Consider the following 24,466-nt stretch of genomic DNA (forward strand, 5'->3'; position numbering starts at 1 on the left):
CTGAGCACATACCTGTTGCCTGTCCATGTTTGATCTCCTCAGTGGTACGGTCGATGAGCACGTACAAGGACCAGACCACACAGGTGATGGCGATGACATGAAACGTCACTGAGCACATGATCTTCCTGCGCTCGCTGGCCGTCATCTGCAGCTTCTCCCACTGGAAAGACAACACGCAGAGCATGAGGTGTAGGCCCCCAAATGTAAAGGGCTACAATGAAGGTGACAGCATTGTAGATGGGTAAGACTGGCTTTTCCCCCCTCCCCTTTCCCCAACCTAGATGAATTTCCCCAAATACTACAAGTCATTCTCTTTAAACCACTTGGCTTCAACTAGGTACCAGGCACTGGTATTCTGTCGACAGCCAACTTTGTATGCAATGAAAAGAAGCTGGGATCAAGATGAGCTATGAACCACAACCACCAATCAATCCTTTTGTCTGCTTATTCTTGCAGGCAAACAACTAATGGCTAGCTAAAGGACTCTAGGTTTTGGCCTGATGAAAACGGCATGTTGGCCCCAGACCCAGGTGGCACACGAGACCTCCCTGCCTTGCTGACTTGCATGAGTGAGGGGAAGAGGGTTGATGACGCCACAACACACTAGCAGATGGTCACACTACATCGTGACAGTGATGGCGGAAGGCGCTCACTCTTTGGTCCTTTGCTACTTTGGCAGCAACAGCTTGAAATCGATGCTAAGAGTTCCTGGTATAAGCAGGCTCTGCCAGTCCCATCTCCTCTAGGAGCTCATTAATTTGCTCCAAATAGCCAGATTTTCTTTTTCATTTACTGCTTTCCAAATCAGAAGAAAACACATAAGGGTAGAGAGAAAGAACAAAGCATAAACACTCTGCATATCCTTGGCCAGCCCTAATCACAGCCACTTTCCAGATGGTTCTATATAGGATAAGCTGAAAGTACAGCCTCCTAGATTGTTTATATTGGTCAAAGGCTACACATCTCACCTGAGAGGCCAGCACAGAGTAGGTATCCAACAAATTCTATTATTTTTATGGGGCAAAACATTTTTTAAGTAGTTTGCAGCTGTCTTCTCCAACATCCAGATGGCTTTCTGCTGTGGTTTTATACGGTATCTTCATTTGGCTTCCCTCCTAAAATGCTCTCTGCTCCCTGATTTCCGGCTATTCCCCAAGACACACTCAGTCCAAGCCTTTCACACGGTCCTGAAATGCTCACCCTCACCTTTTCGGTGTATGCTTTTCTTCACAGACAATGTGACCTCTCTAAACTCCTTTCGCTGTACTCCAAATCCTACTGCTCCTTCAAGAACGGCTTCAACACCCAAACATTCTGTGAAGCTACCACCGCTCCCCTCCCCCAGCGCTCCAGCCCACAACCAATGCTTCCTCCTTGAACTGTTGGACATGCTCCGCCGCGACTTAATCTTCGTTCCCTTCGCACTGTCAGGTGTTTCGATGTGATCATGTGATTTTCCTTGAACTGACATATTGAGATTCCGAGATAAGAACAAGTCTTTCATTCTTCCAAACAAAACCTTGTATGCTGGGCATATAGAAAGACACACTGAAAACCATTACACAGGCGGCAGCTGCCAGATCAGGCTTGCTCAGAGGGGGGCAGTGACCTGGGGCCTGAAGAGAGGTGCGTTTTATGTAAAGCCTGTGGTTCCTTTCTTTTCCCATCCACCCTCACCCTGCCAACTAGCAAATATTTATCACAATATATACAAATAAATTTACTATTTCATTCTGTGCTCTGTGTCAGAGAGAGATACTAATTGATGTCTGATGTACAGTCCTACTCAGAGGCAAGACATGAGCAGTTAATATGTACAAAGTTAACTCCTAAGATGTCACAAAACAGTCTGTGGCCAACGGCCAAATGACTGACACAGATAAGCAACCAGTCTTAGTTTGACGGAAAAACACATTAGGACTGAATGGTCAGAAAGAGCTTCTTCCTGAGAGGAGGGAGTGGGAAATCAGAAACGGAAACGATGACTTCTGTAGCACGAATGTATGCACAGCCCCCACTTCTTACAGAAATGAACACAAGCAAGCTACGGCTCCATCCAGTCCAAGGTGCTAACTCTTCCCAGGGCCCTCGTCTCAGCAAGGCGAGAGCACTTCTGAACGTGTCCTCACACGTACTTTTCTCAAAGGCTTCAGCTTGACCTCCATGATGAACTCGTACTTGCAGAGCTCACAGCAGCGTGTGTCGGAGCTCTTGATCCACTGTTGCAGGCAGGTCTGGTGCACGAAGTGGAGGCTCCCTGTGCAGCGGCAGGGGGTGATCAGAGGGCTCTCGTCATCCCCTTCACAGTGGCAGATCCTGCAGCAAAGGAAGGCCAGTCGTTACCGGGAGGGCCACACGACAGGGGAAGAGGACGCTTCGGGGGAAGGTCAATCCCCCCCCAAAGAAAACTTTCAGCGACAAACATCACAGAAACGACTACAAGCACAAAAACGCACAGACACGGATGAGAATGATTACTACAAGCTAAGAACTTCTAGCTTACCGCACCAACATGGAAAGTCTGGATGGCATTTGGCATCAGAGAGGAAAAAATGATATAAGAAATGACAAAGCAGCCATTTTTGGGAAGATTTAAAAATGTCACTGAGAGATGAATTTAAGGCAACATGGAAGCATCTTTCAGAACATGTTAAAATAATTAGGGGAAAAAATTTCTGTGTGAAACAAAACCAGCACTCTACCTTCCAAAATTACCGGTGACTTAAAAAGATGACAAATCTGCTTTTATCTATAATCACTAATTTCACCTTCACACACAACTACACGTCTCCGTCCTCCCTCAGAGAGTAAACAGAGAAAACACAGAACCTCTCTTGGACCCAAAAACCCCATGATAAGGGGCTACAATTTTATTTCTTTTTTGAGGAAATGAGAATTTTAAACCATTCATGGCTTCTAAGGGTGCATACAAGAGGATATAGCTACTAACCTCAAAGAACTTAGACTTGTGAGAAACAGAAGGGTCTCTTCCAACAGCTGGAGAGCAGGTAGGGACACCTGACCTGGGGGGAGCCAGGTCCTGGCCCTGGCCAGACTCTCAGCTCTTTGTTTCTGTGAGAGAGGTTTCGGAGACAACTGTTAGAAATGTACCAGCTGGCCTGGAGAAGGGGCGCCTAGGGAAAGGCTAGAATGGGGAAAGGATGAGCCTGGTGACAAAAAGCAAATTCTGAAAGGTTCCGGAGGCCAGACAAGGATGCTTGCACACAGGAAGACAAAGGGTGGAAGTGGAGAAAGGATGAGGGCAGAGGTGGCTGCATCCAAGTTAAAAAGAAGGAAGGCAGATGGTACTGAAGAACGGCCTCTTCCCATGCACACTGTGTTGCAAGTGGAACAAAGGGCAAAAATGAGGCTGGGAGGGGCCGCCAAGGCTTAACGTCTAGATCATCAAGCTGGAAAACTGGAGATACTATTTTCTTTCTTCCAATCTCCTTAAGCAAAGTCTACTTAGTTTTGGTTGAGAAGAGTCAGCTTGGCCTTTAATATGTGTAGCTTCTCCCTCTTTTATCATCTGTGAAACTACCTTGGGACCCATGTCATAAAAATTGGTTTTTCAAATGATACCAATACTCCATTCTTCTGGAGAAAATTATTAACCCACAATTGTCTATAACCACCCATTACTTCATTTTCCTGAAACTTCACATATTAAAGCAAGATGAGGCCACAGAGGTATGGGGAGCAGAGATGGCCAGAATGATGGTTCTTGGCAAACCAACCTGCAGGCATCCCCTGATGTGGATACAGGAGATATGGGGGGGCATTTTTCAGAGGGGGGAGAAGGACAATCCAGGTCACTGTCCTTCTCCACTGAGCAGAGGGGTGCCCGCAGGACCTTGTTCTTCCATTTTGCAGATGCGCTGTCCTCAAAGACATCGTCGTCTCCCATTTCATCAGAGCAGAAGCCCATGCTCCCTGCCAGCCCGCTGGAGGACTTGGCGGTGTGCAGGGGCGCGGCACAGCCCTCCAGCTCATGGAACCTGTGCAGGCTGCTGGCGCTCGAGCCGTGCGAGAGCGAGAACAGGTACCGGAGCAGTCGCCGGCTCCTGGACACAGCTTCAGCATCCGCTCTCTCTTCCAAAAGAGGGACGTGGATGCCCCCCTTGCCAGCTTCCACCTCTGAGGCAACTGAACGGTTGGCAGAAAGGGATGAAACGCAAGAATGTTTGGAACTGCCAAGAGGTTTGTGATGCTGTGCTTTTTTTTCCTTCTGATGGAACCTGTTAATCCTGAGACCTGGATCTTGAGGGAGTATCAATTTCCCTTCGGAGCGAGTTCTTTCCACATAGTCAAAACTTTCCGAAGTGTTCTGGGGCTTCTCACCCACATCGTTTAGGGATTTTGAGAACTTTAGTATTCTTCTGGCTTTGGTATTGTCAGCAGGCTTCAAGGCCTGGGTCCATTCTGAACCACAGGAATTTCTCTTTGACAATGTGTCTTTACAGATAACTGTCACAGTGAGCCCTTGTGTCAGAGAACTCTGGCATTGAGGAGCTTTCAAGACAACGGCAGACTGCACGGGACTTTGGTGACAACACTCAGAACACACTGCACTGGAACTGCATGCAGAGAACAGTGGAATAAAAGCACAGAAAGTAAAAAACAATCTTAAAAGAGAATAGACATCAAAGTGAAGAAATGAGACTCATGTGGTAACTTGGTGAGCAAACAGCACATAAAATTGGGCCAGCTGTTTAGAGCAAAGGCATTCTGACCAAGCAAATGGAAAATCGAGAACCTACAGGCACTAATGCTTATTTCTGGGATGTCACGTGAACCACGGCAACATCTGAAGCAGAGCGTTACCTGCAGATGTCCTGATTGGATGGCGTGACAGAAGTGCGAGAGAAGGCGGACACTGGAGCCGACGCCAACGAAGAACCCCCAGCCTGCAACGACACACCTCCAGTCAGTTTCAGAGGAAAGAGTAAAGGGGACAGTGAACACCATCCCCTTCTGAACGGCAATGGATGGAGAATCTAAGAACATCTGCCCTTCCTACTGTTCAGTGAATAACATCCATTAGGTCCCTATGAGTTGAGACCAAACAAATCAAACAGCACTCTTTCCCTTTATGTGGGTCACAGTGTAGCCAAGAAATATTTAAGACTTCAGAGCAGTAATACCGATCTCCTGCAGATTCAGTGGTCCTTTATTTCCTGAGCATCTAAATTTAATTAGTTCATACATAAATCAAGAAACCAAGTACTAGACAGAGGGGCTCCTGGCTGGCTCAGCAGGTAGAGCATGTGACTCTTGATCTCAGGGTTGTAAGTTCAAGCCCCAGGCTGGGCATGAGGTGGGGGGAGGGGGGGAAGAGAGAAGGAAGGGAAGGAGGGAGGGAGGGAGGGAGGGAGGGAGGAACCAAGTACTAGATGGTATATGCAAATGCAAAAGAAATGTGAGGTGCCGACAATGCCAGTGCTCACCTTTCGCACCTGGCCCTCTTTATTTAACCTGGTTCTGGGGATGAGCCTAATCAAGGGTATAGCAGGCTGTGAGTGCTCTCTACTACTAACCTCACACTGGGTCCGTGAAACCTTGCTACCCTATCAGAGCTCTTTACACAAAAAAGAGACTAGCTAACCACAGAGCCACCAATCCACAGCTCAACCCAGGGCCCAGAAGGGGGCTGAGCACAGAAGGCTCCCAAGAGTCCTAGTCATGGGATTGGGAATTAAGAAAAATAAGAAAACTTAAATTCGAAAGAACATATAGCACAAAGTCATGGCATAGACCAGGAGTACTGAGGGGCTGTGAATAACCCAAAATGAGACAAGAGCTCTAGGAAGGTGAGAAAGCACCATAATAAGAAGAGAAGTGGAAGGAGAGGAACAAGAATATAAGGGTGTACCTGAGCTGAGGAAGCAGAGCCACTGCTAAAGGGTCCCCCAGCCTCCTACAACCTCTGTGTGGTCCTTGCCTTCTCTAGGCTGCCAATTCCTGTGTTCCTATAGCCCTCAGAGCACCATACATATTCATATAAATGCATTCCTCCCTCCTCAGACAGTCAGCCTGAGTGAGCATGTGCCCCACACAACACAACCCAAACGGCCACATGAAAACAGTACTAGGAGTCCATTACTAAGAGCAAGCCCACATCACCTCCCTACCTTCCCCAGGCCCCCCAAGTAGCCTTCAGTACTGCTCCTTGTTTTGAAGAGCCCCACTCTGGCCCACAATTCCCCAGCTGAGGCTTAGCCTCCACTCTTGCTAAGTGCGATCTCCACGGGTGTGCTCTCATCCTGGCACTCAAGTTACAGAACCCCTGCCACGGGCCAGCCACCAAGACAGGCAGCACCACTGTCCAGAAGCTCTCCCCATCCGCCTTCTCCAGCAAATGCACCCACCCGAAGAGAGCCAGGACTGGCACTCTGATTGAGGGCTTCAATGGACCACTATTCCTGCTCCCGAGCAAGAGAATTAAATGTCACTTCAAATCCAGCTCAGCCTGAAACCTGGCCCAGGCAGTTACATGATATCATACAGCATGTATATGCTAAAATCATGCAGTGTTACTCAACCAGCACCTCTTCTGAGTCACCGAAGTATCCACATGTTCTAACTAAATGTGGAAAATATTCAGCGTCCTGGGAAGAGATGGGTCTCAGACAAGAAGCTGAAATCAAGGGAAAATGGCCTCTCATTCCTGCTCTGAATTCAAGTGATCCATGTCCAAAAGGGAAGTCTGGGTGGTGACTGCATCATTACACACCCGCAACGGGGGAGTGCTTGGAGGCAGGGGCGAAGAGCCTCAGAGGAGAACAAGGCCTGCACCAAGTAGGCAGCCGGACAGTCCGCACACACAACAGGACCTGGGATCACTTCCCCACGAATTTCGTGTCTCAGGTGGACTCCTGGGAATGCACACAGTCACGTCTGTACTTAGAGCAGAGCGTCACACCTATGAGATGTTGACAATGGTCCCAAGACCCTTGTCTGCTTATCTGGGAAACAGGAACAGGCTCAGCATCCTCTGTCTGGGCCCCTGTCCTCATTTCATTCTCTCCAATGCCACAAAAAATATCATGAGACACTTTTCAGCAAGATGATAAATGTCCAAGCCTCAACAAGCCTCCCAAGTACAGAGAAAATTTTTCTCTTATTAGATCATGATTTTCAAGGAAATTTTAACTATCTACTTACTGCTGTTTTATATGAATACAAACCAACAAATGCCTTATGCCAGCTGAATGAGAAAACTAGCAAGATTCGTGGGGCCATGAGAGCTTCCATAAGAGGTTCCGGCTGTTATCAGCTGAAGAGGAGCACCTGTTGAAGCTCAGGACCAGTCCTCGTGTAAAACGATCACCAAAGCATAGCATCAACAACTTTACAGAGCTTAACTCGTAGCTGGTATCCAGCTGAATAAAACATCTATCAACCTACCAACGAGGATTTCAAAGGCTGGACTGATCATCAACAGCAAGGACAAAAGGAAGCCTACAAATACAGTTCAAATACAGCGCCAGGGTCCAACCAGGGGAGTCAAGGTAAGTCAAGGGGCTGGCAGTCCCCTGGACAGCTCTTTCACTCTTCCCGAGGCAGCAGGCTGGTGGCATGGGGGAAGTTATGGGGCAACAGCACTCACCTTAAGGGAAAAGGAGAACACCCTTTCTCCTCCACAAGATCAGACCACACAGGACTGCTGTTGATGAAAGTATGTGTAAATGTTCATAATGAGAAAATTACGTGTCAACAAGATTAAAGCCGCGTGCTCCTGGAGCTCTCTGTCCGTCCTCAAACAAGAGACTTTGTGGTCATGGAAAGGAGTGTAAAACAGCTTCCTGCAGTGATGACCTGCCCTGGAGAACAGGCCCCTCGGCGAAGGGCCTCCTGCATCCGCCCTCAGAAGACAAGAGGAAGCACAAGAAGTGCCTGGTGCAGAGCCCCAGCTCCTACTTCCTGGACGTGAGGTGCCCAGGGTGCTACAAAATCACCATGTGTTCAGACACGTGCAAAGTGGTGTTGTGTGTGGGTTGCTCCACCGTCCTGTGCCAGCCCACAGAGGATCGGCAAGGCTCACAGAAGGACACTCCTTCAGACGGAAGCAGCACTGAAAGCACCCTGAATCGACATGAATGGGAAACTATCCCAATAAATAGATTTTGGAGAAAGAAAAGAAAAAAAGAATGTAAAGCAATCTCACCACAAAAAAAATTTTCATAAAAACCCCTCTTCTTAAGATGTCATAATCAACTACACAAAATAAACCTCTGGATTACATAGAGATTCCATTCCCAGTTGATTTTATTTCTTAGGAATGACAATTTTAGACAATTTGTTTTGCACTACTCAAGTCACTCAGTGGTTGCCCTTCCCTATCATATAATTCACTGTTTTAAATGATTTCATCAAGGCTGTCAGAAACAACCAAAAGAAAACTTCCCATGTAGCCTCGGTAGAAGCTGGCACTTCATTCTCCCTGTTTCTTTTTGCTAGAACTTACTGCCATTCAAAGGGCAGACTCAGCGAGTACACTTCTCAGTCCGTGGCAGGAACTTACCAATTTTACATCAGAGGGACTTTCCCTCTGCAAGACACCAGCCGTACCTTCCCCGGCTCTCCTGCTTCACTTCCTTCCCTCGCTCCTTCCACTAGGTTGCTTCCCAACCCCCTTCTCTGCCACCTCCTCTTTCTTCTCTGCTGCAAACTTCCACTGGGCCTTCTTTTATCAGCAAAGCTTCTTTTAAACATCTGAGGTCTCAGGCTCCTAACAAAAGTAAATTCACTCTCTGATTTACATCAACAGGTACAGGGCCACAAGAAATGGTCTGGTTGGGTTCATTTGCTTTTTTTTTTTTTTTTTTAAGTTTATTTATTTATATTTTGAGAGAGTGGAAGAAGGGCAAAGGGAGAGGGGCAGAGAGAGGGAGAGGGAGAGAGAGACAGAGACAGAGAGGGAGACAGGGAGAGAATCCCGAGCGGGGGAGAGGGGTAGAGAGAATCTGCTGTCAGCACACAGCCCAACTCAGGACTCTACCCCATCATGAAACCATGACCTGAGCCAAGATCAAGAGTCAGCCGCTTCACTGACCGAGCCAGCCAGGAGCCTCTAGGTTCATTTGATTTTAAGCCAGGAGCAATTTGAAGAAAGACTGGATAAGGAGGGTAAGAGACAAGTAAGGCCCCTATTTACAATTGACCTCAAACTTAACAGAAAAAATTGGGAAAGTACAGATGGCTCTTAAAACATAAAAAGATGCTTACCTTACCCTCTCTTACAGTGAGAAATACAAATTAAAACGATAACAAAATGTACTATCAACAACAAAAGTCAACAACAACACAGAATACCTGTGTTGGCAGAAGTGCAGGAAAACAGCCATGCTTATACACCGCCGGTGGCAAAGCAAACGGCTAAACTTCACAAGATAGCAATGTGGCAATTAGATTCTAAATTGCAAATGCACGTTCACTTGGGCCCAGCAATTCTCCTTTCAGGAATCCATCCTCACACATATATACAGAGAGGTTTGCTCAGCATTGTTTGTGGGAACAGTCGCCTGCCATAACCTCAGTGCCCCTGGGCTTGGAGCGGAGTCCATACTGGCCACAAGGAGGGAATGGGCAGAGGGGAGGGCCATGCTCTGTGTGGGCCTGTGCAGACTATTTATCAGGGAAGGGTGCACACTTCAAGGCTCCTAACAGTGGTTTGCTCTGACATGTGGAAGGAGGCCAGGGACCCTGGGCAGGAGAAACAAGTACTTCAATGGAGACCCTTCCCAACCATGACACCACTTTTACCATCAGTAGGCATTTACTACCTACAAATTGATTTTTAAAAAATAACATGTGATTAAAAGTTTAAGAAGTAAAATAAAACTACAGAAGAAGCACAACCAACTGTATCGATTTCCAACTCTGAGAAAACCAGTAAAGAAACTGGTCTAGTGAGTCATAATCTACATTTTTATTTTTTATTTTTTTTTTTTAAATTTTTTTTTTTTCAACGTTTTTTATTTATTTTTGGGACAGAGAGAGACAGAGCATGAACGGGGGAGGGGCAGAGAGAGAGGGAGACACAGAATCGGAAACAGGCTCCAGGCTCCGAGCCATCAGCCCAGAGCCTGACGCGGGGCTCGAACTCACGGACCGCGAGATCGTGACCTGGCTGAAGTCGGACGCTTAACCGACTGCGCCACCCAGGCGCCCCCATAATCTACATTTTTAAAACAAGAAATAAAATAGAAGATGTCAGAATGCATCTGACATCACAAGGATGAAGTCTTTTGGAGGAAATTTTTCTTTCAGTTGTGTTTGTGAGTGAACTGAGTTTCAACATAAAAACTATTTCTTACCAAGGATCATGGTCAAAATAATTTGAAGTCATTACTGTATTTCCACAAAGAAAATACAAAATATCAAAACAAGTTAGAGAAGAAGATGGCTAATCAAGAGAGCAATTTATACCATCAGCACAGAGATTTCAGAGGTGAGGGCTCTGACAGCACCCAAGAGAGAGGGGCTTTCCTTTACAAGGACAGCATTTGCCAGCTGTGTTAGGTTTCTATTGCTGTGTAACAAATTGCCACAAATTTAGTGGCTTAAAACCACACGAATTTATAATCTGGCACACAGTGTGACGGGATCCTCTGCTCAGGGCCTCCCACCTTTCTGGAGGCTCTGGGGAAGAATACACTTCACATTCATTCATTGTTGGCAAGATCCAGTTCCCTGCAGGCTGTCCCAAGTCGGGGGCCACCTGCACGCCCCATCGATCCCTCCCATGTTCAAGTCCATTCTTACTTCTAATCTCTCGTGTCCTCTTCTGCCACCAGCCAGAGAAAGTACTCTGCTTTTAAGAGCTCACATGATTCCACTCATACAATATAACATCGTGGGAATGACCTCTCATCATTCACAGGTTCTGGACATTAGGATGGGGCATTTTAGAAATCGTGCTTATCAGACCAGCTTACGTTCACTTATTGCTCGGTACGTTACTAAAGGCTACTGCCCATCCTCACTCCCTCTCAAACCACGAGATAATAATCTGTCCCTTACTGCCACCTCAGCAGGCCTGACTTCACATAATAAAGCCAAATAGAGTCTCACTTGGTGTTTGTACTCTGCAGTACAGGCTGCGACTGCATTTCAGTAAACTTTCTGCTCAGCACAGAAGTTGCTCTGTGAAAACAAATGCTTCCTTATAACAGACTCTGATTTCTATAAATAAATACCCAGTTGTATTCAACTGCAAAAATGAGCTACCATTGAAGGAGAGGCCAGTTCTGTAGCTGCTCTGATAAATACATGTTGACTCTTGATGAAGGGCTGTGCCAAGAACAAGCTTTCACAACGGCAATTAATTAAAACTGACCACTAAGAAAGTAAATATAGAATATATACAATATAGGATTCATGGAGGAGAGTATGCACTAAAAACTACTGAATTCTAAAATGAGTTCCATTATAAACGACTCTCAGCACTGCCTAGCAAGTAACACTAACACTGAATTCTTTTCTTCGGTGGCCTTTTAGAGACAGTTAGAACTATGTGAATACTACTACGTCCCCAGCACAATGAGGGGCATATATCACAGTACTGTAGAGGCAAAGCAACAGCTGAAGGAACCTTCTCATGGCTCATCTTCTAAAGTAGGCTTCCAGCTACTGTTGGGAACCTTACAAATATAGCTTGCTTTCAATAAACTACGCTGATGGCAATGATTTCTGAGCAAAGATGGTTTCACATTCCCAGAACGTGCAAGTATAACCATATAAAGATCCAAAATCATGGTACTGGGTCACCCAGCACTCCACCCTCCCCCCTTGCCCCTCCTGGGGCCGCTCCAACACCTCACGCTGCGTGACTGGCCCCTCCACAGGTTGCTCCTCAAAAAGTGGTTTTTACTGTACCTGTTACCCTGGTCCAATTCTGTCATAGCAGTTATCAAGGTTCATAAAAAGACGTTTCTGTAATAATATGCTAACTCAGAAGCTGCTGCTGTTTAGCCTAGTGTAGTGCCTGGCACACAGTAGGTGTTCGCGTACAGCTGAATGAATAAAACAAGTACACTCTGGAGTGACTGCCTATTCGTAGGTTTAAACAGGTTCTCAAACTTGTTGGTCTTAGGACCCCTTTATGCTCTAAAAAATTACTGAGGTCCCCAAAGAGCTTGTGTTTATGTGGGTGACATCAATCAATCTTTACTATACTTGATGACCTTAAACCACAAGGCCACCAGCACATATTCCACTAGTGTCTGAGAGAAGATGCCATCTCTCGCGCTGGAAGCTCCACTGTGCATTCATGAGAGAGCAAGAGTGAAAAGGCAAATAAATAACCTGCTGGTGTTATTCGACACTGGTTTTAACCCTGCCTTTTCCCCCCACAAGAAGACTCGGAACCAAATTTTGAAAAGAGACCACTGGAGACCAAGCTGTAGCCCAAAACTAAACTGTAACCAGTCAGAAGAAAACAATAAATGCAAATACGGTCTCTGCAAAAGGGGAGCCAATAGCAAAACACTGCCCATGACGCTCCATCAGGATCCCAAGTGAGGCTACACTGTGTTGATGATGCCACTCAACTCCTCCAAGTCATTCCCCTGCTCCTGCCACAGGAAAGTAAGTATCTTGTCTTTGGGATAAATGTTTTCTTCAGAATAAATTAGGAAAGGCATATTTTGCCTTGTACTTAACCTGTAAGTCTGAGCAACCTAAGTCTGTCTCCAATCAACTTTGCACTCAGAAACACAGAGAAGCAGACACTGGTCTTGACAACCATAGCACAGTGTGTGGCCTCCCTCCTAGGGCTGTGTTTACATCTACACACGACATCCTCCTATAACTCATTCCTATCTGATGGCAGTCAAAACTAGAAAATACTTGAGAGATCTAGGAGAGTCAATGCTTAAATTCACTGAGATTTGCTTGCCAAAAAAACAGAACAGCAATAATTTTAAGGGCTTGTTACACATGTCCAGTCTGACTTCTACCCAGGAACATCTGATCAACCAGAGGCACATAATGCTCATGGTATCTGAATAAAATTATGCAGAGCTCTAAAATATTCTACTAGGTACCAGCCTTCAGCAATGTCAGCCTAGTAAGACTAGCTGCCTGGCTGCAGAGAGGACAATACCCATGCTCCAGGCTTCATGATACAGATCTAGCTTACCACTGCCATCTTCCTGTAAGTGCTACCAATCATGAACTTGCTTAAGAAATTGTGTCACCTGGACCAAGTCCTATTCCCAGGGTCAAATGAGAATGCTTCCCTCATTGTAAATTAATGCCTTATCTGGGTGTTATGAGAGGCCTGAGCAGAGGCTCTGGAAAGTCCAGCCCTTAGGATGAGCCTGACCTAAGCAAATTCCTGGTATCTAAAAAAAACTCCAGTGGCGCCTGGGTGTAGCTCAGTTGGGTAGGCATCTGCCTCTTGATTTCTGCTCAGGTCATGATCTCACAGTTGGTGGGATGCAGCCTCACATCAGGCTCCGTACCAACAGTAAGAAGGCGGCCTAGGATTCTTTCTCTCCCTCTCTCTCTGACGCTCCCCTGCGCATGCTTGTACTCTCTTTCTCTTTCTCTCTAAAATAAACATTAAAAAAAAAAAATTCTAGTGGGACTGAGTTCAAGCATCCCACAGGGAATTCCAACCTTCTTCTAAAAGATTTTAGGGCAACGTACAGTGGTCCTCAGTGTTGGCCCCCAGCCAACATGGCCCCACAGTTTACAGGCACCCTGCAATTAGGCAACTATAACAGTCATCACTCCCAGTACATATGCCTAATGTCCCGGATTTCCCAAGGAGGGGACAACCAGTTTTCAACAGTTTAATCCTATCCTGGCTGGCTCCTTTTCACTGTTTCTGTTCTGCTTTATGTGCCTCCTCCTGAGCTACACCTCTCCCAAGCAGCCCTTCTAAACTTTGGTTCTTTTCATTCCCTACCTCAGCTCCTTGTCTTCTACTTCATAATAATTCTCTTCATCTGCCAGGTACTTTATGGAGGTCTGCTTACTCCTCTCTTTTCTGTTTGGTTCAGCATTCAGAGCACAACATCAGGCATAGAGTTAAGTGTGGGACAAAATCTGAACTCATATAATCCTCACATATGCTGCACTGGGCCCCCTTGTCTATGTTACAGATAAGGACACCTCATGCCGAGGATACCCTATGCCGAGTGAGGAGACAGCCTTTAGGCAGGGGGCAATTGTGGTACAATTCCCCTGAACAGGGAAGCGTATCACTTCACCCTGATGTGCCACAAGCAATCACCACTCCGAGGCTGTATTCTGTACCTCGCCGCATTCCCTTCACCAGCCCGAGCTCCAAATTACCCTGGGAGTGAGGGCCATCTGACAGCCAGGTGCTGCACATCACATTCCTGCAGCAGACACCCCCCTCCACCCTCCCTTCTCCCTCACCACATGGCCTCCCAAATCCCCTTGTCTGTCACAGTGCTAATTCACAAAGGGCAGAATCAGGAGAAGTGGTGGGTGACAGAATAAGAGTTTAGTTGACATACTGAAGAACATATTTTTCATAGCTATGTTTTAATTTCACATCAGAAAACTAGCAAATCAAACATGTGATTTCAGATACCATACAGTGATACAAAACGTAATTAAATACAGTAAGCCCGTTTAAAGAAAATGATTACACAAACAGCACAGGTAGTGCACAGGGTGAGGGTGGGGTGTAGATGGTCATGCCTGGGGAACCCTGCTGACCCACACCCTAGGACCCCTCAGCAGGACAAAGGTCAGGGTGAGGCTGCATGGAGAGCTGCATTCAAGTGCCCCTCTTTCCATAAGGATGCCTTCAGGGTCTCACCCTACCTCAGCTTCTCTAGGCACTCCGTCAACAGAACAGGTCTTTTACTAGGGGGCAATTCTACTACTTCTTTAAAAAAAAAATAATGATTTGCTACACATTGCTGCAGTATCATTATAAACTATAAGTGCTTTAAATGAATGAGTTTGCAAGTGGCCAGGACCAGATCACCTTAGATCTGGCACATCAAAGTAGAGGGTTTGAATCTTATTCTAAATGCAGTAAGAAGCCACTGAAGGCTTAACAAGAGAAGCATTAGGATTCTATTTACCTAGTTGCTGGGTGGTAGCCGATTTGGGAGGCTGCAAGAATTCAGGCAGATTCTTAGAAAGTTACTGCAGTAATCCAGGAGGCTTGGGCCCAGGACACAGCTGTGACGATGGAGAGAACGATGAGCTAGACATAATGTCTAGCACAACGCTATGCAAACATTTGCTCAACAAACATGTACTAAGCAACTCCAGGGCTCTGAAGTTTTACGGGCAAACAAGATATAACCCTAGCCTCATGGAACTTACTTACTTGTGGGGCAAAGGGGCAACAGTAAAAAAACAAACAAACAAACAAACAAACAAACAAAAAACATCAATAAAAACTCAGGCAGTGAGTGACAGGTGCTCTGTTGAAAACAGGGAAAGGTGACTAGGGGACCACTTAGGGGGTCAGGATGGACCACTAGGATGAGATAACAAATTTCATGAAAACTTGCACTTAGAATCAATAAATGATACCCACTTAACGTCATTACCATTGATACAAAACCAAGTACTGGGTAAAGACTCTGTGATCGAAACTGCTTAAATGTCTCAATATTCTTCCTTAATTAACTCTCTAAGAGGATCACACTTGGATGCCCATTTTAAAAACAGATGAGCCACCTAGCTGCCTCTCACACATCCCATCTAACCTTCCTGTTTCCTGTAAGGGGAGTTAGGTTTCTGAGGCTTCAAGAAAACATGGGGTGCCTCCAACAAACACTGAAACACCCCCTGTAACAAATCACTCTGTAACAAAATCTATCTAGCTGGGATACAAAGAGACAGACAGAAGGTTTATTTTTACCTGCTCTCAACTTCTAACTTCAAGTAACTTCAGTTACCTGTAATCGGTAAACTGCATGAGCATAATGCACTCTGCAGGTGACTGACGACCAGCGCTGACAAACCAGCGCTGAACCCAGCTGGAGGCTGAGTCAACAGAAAAAGTCTCCTGAGAGACACAAGGGAGATTCCAGGCAGCATAAAACATGTCTGTGTTCTAACCCTTGTTTGTATCTTCTATCTCAAGGGTACTAAGTATCTGCTTGAGTATGTCTGCTACACTGAAGATGGAGTTTTACGCGCCATGGCCTAAAGGGGCATCGAACAACAGGCTCATTTTATAAATACTGCAAGAAAGAAATGCAGTCTCAAAAACAAAGTTATCTTTCAGAGCAGTCCTGCCCTCCCTCCCCCAGCACCATGTATCTGGTTCATGCCTAACAACTCTACATCACACAACTGTTCTTATTACAGAGGGTACATCTTGCAACAAAATTTCAGGCTGATGGCTCACCGGGAAGCAATGTGTGCACACACCTCTCCAGCGATTTTCCTGGAGGAACCAGGATTTCCCGCGTGCAGGAGGAACCTCTGCTTTGAAAATGGAAGAGGCCCACAACTTCTTGGCCCTCCTCTGTGGCAGAAAACTCTGCTCCAGGAAACCAATTTGACAATAAATTTCACATATTGAAAAAAAAAAAAAAAAACAGAAAACAAAACTCTGCTCCACACTTTAACTCTGTTTTTTTTTTAATTCTGGACACGATCCCTGGGTTGTGGGATCAAGTCCCATGTCAGGCTATGCACTGAGCGTGAAGCCTGCTTAAGATTATTCTCATTCTCTCTCTCTCTCTCTCTCTCTCTCTCTCTCTCTGCCCCTCCCCTACTCTCCCTCAAATAAAATAATAATAATAAAAAAAAAAAAATAATAATAATAATGTTACATTCAACTTAACCAGACAAGCCATCTGGATTTGCATCTTCTTACTTTTCTCAGTGCTTAAACATTGGGCAGCACCTTCAAAAGTGGTAGGGTAATGGGGCGCCCGGGGGGCTTCATCGGTTAAGCATCCGACTTCGGCTCAGGTCATGATCTCGCGGTTCATGAGTTCAAGTGCCGCATCGGGCTCTGTGCTGACAGCTTGGAGCCTGGAGCCTGCTTCAGATTCGGTGTCTCCCTTTCTCTCTGCCCCTCCCCTGTTTGCATTCTTTCAAAAATAAATAAACGTTAAAAAAAAAAAAAGTGGTAAAGCAAAACTTGCCATCTCACTCAGACAGTAATGATCTACCACTGTACAGTTCTATTAACTCCCGCATTCCTAGCTGAACAAACAGCAGAAGAAAAGAAATGGAAGTTGGAACAAGAAGGATTCACTGAAAAGTATTCATGTGAGGTGGATGAAGCCTGTGGCTTTTGAATGACTGTTCTGCGGGGAAGGTAAGGTCAGGTCAGGAATGCACGGAGAAGTACTCTAAACGGCCTTCAATATCACATAGAGCATATGGACTTTACTTTTTTTTTTAAATTTTTTTTTTAACGTTTTATTTATTTTTGAGACAGAGAGAGACAGAGCATGAACAGGGGAGGGGCAGAGAGAGAGGGAGACACAGAATCTGAAACAGGCTCCAGGCTCTGAGCTATCAGCACAGACCCCAAAGCGGGGCTCGAACTCATGGACCATTAGATCATGACCTGAGCCGAAGTCAGACGCTTAACCAACCAAGCCACCCAGGCGCCCCTACTTTTTATGCATCATGAAGTGAATGAATGATATATGGTGAGGTCAGAAATATGCCTAGGAACAGACTAATTGTCTCAAAGGATTTGCTAGATTCTACTTTTACTTTTAAAAAGGGGGTGATACAAGTGAGAATAGGTATACAGTTTGTAAATTATAATGGCATATAATGTGTTTATTTCTGACTACTTGGGAGGCTGGAGACAGCAGAAGAGGATCTGTCACATTGTTCAGATCTTCCTGTGAGGATATGTGCCAGTGTCTGGTCAGCTGACACAGACATGGGGAGAAGGCCCATCTCTTCAAGGAGCCTACGAGGACATACTGCATGGACAACAGGTTGGCCAGAGCCCAGGATGGGCTGAGATGAGCAGGGCATGCAAACAAAGTTGCTGAGTGCGAGACACTGTCCGCTGGCTCCTGGGTCACCCCACAGCAGCTGACATGCTCCTGACAGGCTAGTCGAGCGACTATACCACAGGTGTGCCACGTGCTGTAGGATGGCCAATTCACCCTGTCAGCCCTCATTTTCCTAGCCACTTTCCAAATTGAGGTGGCTCTGGATCCAGTTCTGGGCAGTGAAATGTAAGCACATGTCAGGCAGCTGGCTAGGGCTTCCGGGAAAGCACTTCCTGCTGAAAAGGGTCACTCTCAGCTGACAGACCCCTCCATCTTTCATCATTTTTCTCATTCCTGCCAAGGCCACAGCCGTGGTACCTGGAGGTCCAGCTCCCATCTTGAGGCCATGAGGTAATAGAAAGCATAAGGATGACGACAATGTGCCAAGAAGGTGGCACGGAGAGGACAGAAAATTCCTGGATCACTGACAACATTTTTGAGCAACTACATCAGCCTTGGACCACCTACCTCCAGACACAATTAGAACCACATAAACCCATAATTATTTAAGTCACCAGAGTTGGCTATTTGTTAAGATCAAATGTGCTCCTAATGGAGGGGGCAGATTCTCTGGTGACTCTCTGAGATTTTTTTTTTTACCTGAGAGTAAATGATTTCTACTGGGAGAAATAGGTTTTTCTCCTATTAGTCGCTAACCGTAACACACATTCAGAATCGCCTCACTAGAAAAACATAACTGCCACACACCTTGTTGTATGGTCCTAGAGCAGACTGAGAACTGTATAAATAACTCTGCATCTTGAAAAGAAAGGAGTATAATCACATTTAAGCTAGGAGAAACCAAATCAAAACCCCAAATAACATACTTCTGGCACTCTACCTTAGAAATGTTACTTGAATGACTCATGGAATGTCCCAAAGTCTTCTCATTCTGCAAGAAAACCAAACAGGTGTTAAGTATCAAGAAAATGAAACAGGTGATTAAAATGTGCACAGACCATTAATCATAATAATCCTGGCAATCATTCCCTCAATTAGAATTTGCTGAGCGTAAAGTACTATGTGCCAGCAAAAATGAGTAAAACAATAGTCCCTGCCCTAAAGGAACTTAAGTTACCAAGAACAGGAATTTGGAATTAACAAAAAATAAGAGGGCTACAAGTGTCTTAAGGCACATTCGAATGGAGGTTCAGAGGTGAGAAATAGCATGTTCAGTTTACTGTGATGTGATCCATGCTATGAGGAGCCACTGTAGGATGAGGAAGAAGAAAGCAGGACAGCTGACACCACCCAGGTTGTCTGGCTGTCAAGTGCTGAGTACTCAAAAGGGACATCCCACCACTCACATCTGTTCCCTTGTTTCTCCTCCTGGGTTAGAGAAATAGGAGAGTCATGCTAGCCTCCTCCATCTTTAGTCACAAAGTCTTATAACAAATTCTTCCTCTGTAATGTCTCAGTCTCCAACTCATTTGCATTTCTACTGTCAATGCTTTAGGTTTAGGTTTTCATTTTCACTTCGAATTCTTGAATAACCTCCTACCTTATCTTTCTCCCTTGAAAATGACCTCCCCGACCCAGAACTGCTATGGACTGGATTGTATTGTGTCCCCCCAAATCCATATGTTGAAATTCTAACCCCTAGTACTCAGAAGGTGACTGTATTTGGAGATAGGGTCTTTAAAGAGGTAATTATGATAAAATGAGGTAATCAGGGTGGGACTTGACCCAATATGAATGGTGTTCTTCTAAAGAAGCTGAAATTCAGACAAAGGTACACACAGAGAGAATACCAGGTGAAGACAGGGGAGAAGGCAGGGGCGGCCATCTGCACGCCAAGGAGAGAGGCCTCAGATGAAACCAAACCTGCTGACACCTTAATCTTGGACTTCTAGCCTCTAGAACCATGAGAAAATTAACTCCTGTTGCTTAAGCACTCACTCCGTGGTGATTTTGTTATAGCAGCCACAGCAAATGAGTACAGTAATCTTCCACACTATAATTTTCTTAAAAAAAAAAAAAAATCAGTGAACATTCCAAATGTTAGTCTGATTTTCTAAAAATAAGAAAGTAACTCTTCTTGATTCCAACTGGCCTTGCTCTAAGCCCAAATGAGTAAAATAAAACAAAACAAAAAAACTATTAATGGAAGAGATGATCTCATTTCCATTTTTAAGATTATATATTCTCTATTCATCTCACATTTCACAATAACCATAGGGAAGACTAGAAAAGGGTGAGACACAACTGGCAGGTAAAATTCTTTTGGTCAGTCAGAAGTACAAAGGAGCCAGTAGATCTAAAACTGCTTTGAAAGAGTGGATTCCATGCCACCAAGGCTCCGCCAAAAGAGAACTAGCAATCAAGAAAGTGTTAACTTTCCCCTTTCCCTCAACCCACCAAATTACATACTGCCTTGACTTTGGTATACACTTGGCTTTTGAACACTCAACATCCCTCAAATGTTAGCACAGAAACATTTCAAGAGCTCCCAAGTGGCCTGCCAGCTGGTGCTTGTTTTGACAATGTTGTCTTGTCTTCACAGCAATGTAAATGTGCAATTTTTTGATTATTTTCTATATATTCTTATTTTATAAATCTGAGTGAAAACAGAAGTTCAAACTCTTGAGTATAATACAATACAGACACTGTTACTAAGTGCATAGCCTCAATGGAATGTTTCTTGGTCTTAAGCAAGTCAATCAGATAGTTATAAAAGAAAAGAACAAAATTATAAAGTATGGTTAAAGTGTTGGCAATGTCACCAAAGACTATTTCTAAGAGACCAGATGAATTAGGAATTTCATTCATTCATCTTATTCGTGCCTTCACTCACGGGGAATGGAGAGTCTGTCCACAGAACAGGTAAATCTGTAACCATTCAGGTTTCATTCATGAGTCAAGAATGTACTATGGACAAACACAGGGCACTGCTGTGAATCCAGGCTTAGAGGCTCATCTACTGGCAATTTACCACTAAATTTTAATTTAGTTTACTAAACTAAAACAAAGATACCACACGTCCTGGATTATCGGTACAGAAAACCATTACAACTGCTATGACATTACCCACTACCTTTCAAGAAATGGCCAGTTTAACACTACCTGGAAATCCACAAAGATGTTCTGAGGTACTAAGAGAAGCAGTAATTCCTTTCCCTGACTTTTTTTGACACTTACCATTCCATAGACAGGGTTGTTAGGGTGGGTCTCACGGTTAAGCTAGGTAACTTTATAAATCCAGACTGAGATCGAAAAGTTGCTTATTACCTTATGAACTTGAGAAATAAATTTAATGATATAAGCCTGTGCCCTGTTTCCCTTGTTAGAACAATTCAACTAACCTGAATTTAAGTAAATATTTTTTAAAAGGCTTATAAAAACTTAAAAAAAAAGAACAATTCAATATTTTACATTGGTAAAAATCAAACAACTTAACCAGCCCCAGCAGATACAGACGTTATAAAGACTGAAATCTGTCAATATTTAGAATTGCTTCTCCACTGCCTGGCAGATTAACAATTCAGTTCCAACAGACCATTGTAATTTCCCTTAAATGCTGCTACATTTATTCAGACTTACTGAAAATCTAAGAAGTTCAGGACCATAACAGAACTATTTTTCAGGAAGCAAATCCCAGCATGCATTCAAACCAGTGACTCATTCATTCCATACTTATTTACCATGCGACTACCACATGCAAACAACCATATTAGGCACAAAACATGGACAAAAATGAATCTCGCTCCTAGGCCTGTTCTAATGACGATGTCACCACAGAACTGCTTTGAAATTGTGTTTTGATGAGAAATATACAACCAGGGGGGAAAATGAACAAAAACATTTTTAAGAACGTTAAAAAGCACATACATGAATTATAGCAGGGTACACTGGTACGCTTCGGAATAAAAAGAAGTAAAGTTTACCAAACATCAACGTTAAGAACGGGAATTAGGCATACCAAAGAGAAAAAGAGTTCCATTCCAGTTTAAGCCAAAACTAAGCTTCAATGCCCAAGTCATACAGACTTCAGCAAACTATTTTTATAAATCTTTAATATGCTTAGTCACCACTTAATGGGTCCACCACGTTGTAATCCTGGGAGAGAGAAAAGCCTCACTGCTGGTAGCAAAAACTGTTACCTTCCTTCCTCCGAGAAGGCACCAGGTGATGCCACACTGTGATACCACCCGCTCCCCTGGCCTTCTCTCCTCTCCATGTGTCTCTGGTGGGCTCTTTTTGTCTACGTTAAGCAAGAGCTCCTCAGAACACAGTTCCATATCCTCTTCTCATTTGTGGTCTCCCTTAGAGCAGTGCTTCTGAAACTTTGTGCACTTGAATCATTTAAGGACTTTAGTAAAAATGCAGATTGTGATTTGTTAGGTTCGAGGTGGGTTGAGATTCTGCATTTCCAGAAGTTCCCAGGTGACTCCCATGCTATTGGTCCCCAGACTACACTTTAAGATGCAAATTTCATTCCAAATCCTGGGCGAGCATAATCCATAAAGGCTATGATTCATTTTTTTAATTGAAGTATAACTGAATATAATTTTTTTCAGTTTTTTTTAAATATGAAATTTATTGTCAAACTGGTTTCCATACAACACCCAGTGCTCATCCCAAAAGGTGCCCTCCTCAATACCCATCACCCACCCTCCCCTCCCTCCCACCCCCCATCTACCCTCAGTTTGTTCTCAGTTTTTAAGAGTCTCTTATGCTTTGGATTCATTTTTTTAAAAAGCAAACCATGACTAATATAAAAGTGAATTTCTGCATACAATATGGCAGTGAGCTCACAACTGAGTTAATACAAATAAATCAATCAGTGTATGACTGATACATACACTGGGAAAGGAGTCTGAGGGTGTGAGAAAGAGAAGTTTTATTAATGTAAGATGTTACCAAATCACAAAGATAAAGAGAAGCTCTGTTGAAGAATAAGGGACATTTCACAACTTAATCAGTCCTGTCAATGGCTTTTTCCAAGCCCATGTGTGGCTCCAATAGCATGTACCTTGCGGGTAGAACAGAGATGCAGAGCCCACAGAGACCAAATACGCTCTAGAAAGTAGAAGCCAAGAATTAACAAGAAGACAATGAGGTGAGATGTCTAAGCAAGTTTTAAGGATTTTGTATAAAGGAGTCAAACAATTAAACTTCATGTGGGAGCTTCCCTGAAACTCTGACCAGGACCAGTGATTAAAAACACAAGAAACAAACAAGGAAAAAACAAAACAAAACAAAACCACTCTGTGTAACAGATAACTATGTATCTACCCAATACTCATCCCTGCCAACAGAACAAATTTGTTCTGAGCAGGAATGGACCCAACCCAAAGACTCTCTCACTCTCTTTTGCAGTTAAGGCTAAATATGTAAGAAAGTTCTCCCTAGACATTAAACTTGAGGTTTTCTGGGACAACATTTTGCTTTCCTGATATAGGCATTGCTCCTTTCTCCAGCATTCCTCCTTACCTCAGTCACGCTGGAATAAAGATAGCATGCCAGGAGGTGCAGCAATCATGGTGGGACAGTGAGGAGAAAAAGTATACGCACAGGTCTCCAACTTTTTAGTCTTAGGGCACCTTTACAATGTAAGTTACTGAAGACTCCTAACATTTTGAGTATGGGGGTTATATATATTTATATTTTCCACATTACAAATTAAAACAGGGGCACCTGGGTGGCTCAGTTGGCTAAGCGTCTGACTTTTGATCTGGGCTCAGGTCATGATCTCACGGTTCACAGGATCAAGCCTCACACCAGGCTCTGCATGAATAGCACAGAGCCTGCTTGGGATTCTCTCTCTCTCTCTTTCTCTCTCTCTCAGCCTTCCCCACCCCCACTCATGTGCTCTCCCTCTCTCAAAATAAAACTTAAAAAAAAGAAAAGAATGTTTACAATATGAATCTCTTAATTCAATTAGAATAATAAGCCCAGTTAATATAAATAACATTTCCACGAAAATAACTATCTTTCTGAAGGAAAATAAGTGCACAGAGTAACACAGTTTTATATTTTTGTAAATCTTTTGGATTTATAAAGTTATTGTCCAATTAATAGAAGACAGCTGGATTCTCATATGTGCTTGTACATTCAATCTCCTCTGTTGTTTTTAACTGAAGTAAATGAAGAAAATTTGGCCTTATACAGTTAGGTATTTATAAAAGGAATGTGTATTTAAAAACTATTTGAGGTAACTGGATATTCTTTGTACTACACAAAAACTCAAGTAATTAGCTGTGATGTAAACTCTAAAGTGACATTAATAAATTTTTAATACTACATTAAAATCAACTGGCCATCTTTTACTTTGATTTTCTCTCTTAATCATGTATGACTCTATAACATCACACCCTTGGCCATTTAGAAATTATTGGTTCACTGAGTTATACAACTCTTTCAATACTGACACAATCCGTTATGCAACATGAAAAAAAATCACTCATTAATATGACAACCAGCATCTTTAACTATTGAAAAGTTACCAAGCTCACAGTGATGGATACGAGTTTTCCAAAATTCTA

At 44.1% G+C, this 24,466-nt stretch overlaps 1 protein-coding gene across 12 annotated transcripts in view; it reads right to left on the minus strand.

The window, feature by feature from the left end:
* MARCHF8 (membrane associated ring-CH-type finger 8) overlaps window positions 1–24,466 on the minus strand; it is a 123,762-nt gene that overhangs the window by 4,407 nt on the left and 94,889 nt on the right. For 6 of the 12 annotated variants that reach the window (XM_081790504.1, XM_078434537.2, XM_078434536.2 and 3 more), the window contains 6 exons: window positions 18,823–18,873; window positions 18,690–18,740; window positions 4,825–4,907; window positions 3,738–4,577; window positions 2,136–2,316; window positions 13–160 (listed from right to left, as the gene is read on the minus strand). In XM_081790504.1, the coding sequence (XP_081646630.1) occupies window positions 13–160; window positions 2,136–2,316; window positions 3,738–4,577; window positions 4,825–4,907; window positions 18,690–18,740; window positions 18,823–18,873 (1,354 nt within the window). The remainder of the gene's footprint in view (window positions 1–12; window positions 161–2,135; window positions 2,317–3,737; window positions 4,578–4,824; window positions 4,908–18,689; window positions 18,741–18,822; window positions 18,874–24,466) is intronic. The other 6 variants (XM_060642159.3, XM_081790505.1, XM_060642150.3 and 3 more) reach the window with 2 other exon arrangements.

The sequence above is a fragment of the Panthera onca genome, chromosome D2, assembly GCF_046562875.1.
Source record: "Panthera onca isolate mPanOnc1 chromosome D2, mPanOnc1 haplotype 2, whole genome shotgun sequence".
Classification (NCBI taxonomy): Eukaryota; Metazoa; Chordata; class Mammalia; order Carnivora; family Felidae; genus Panthera; species Panthera onca.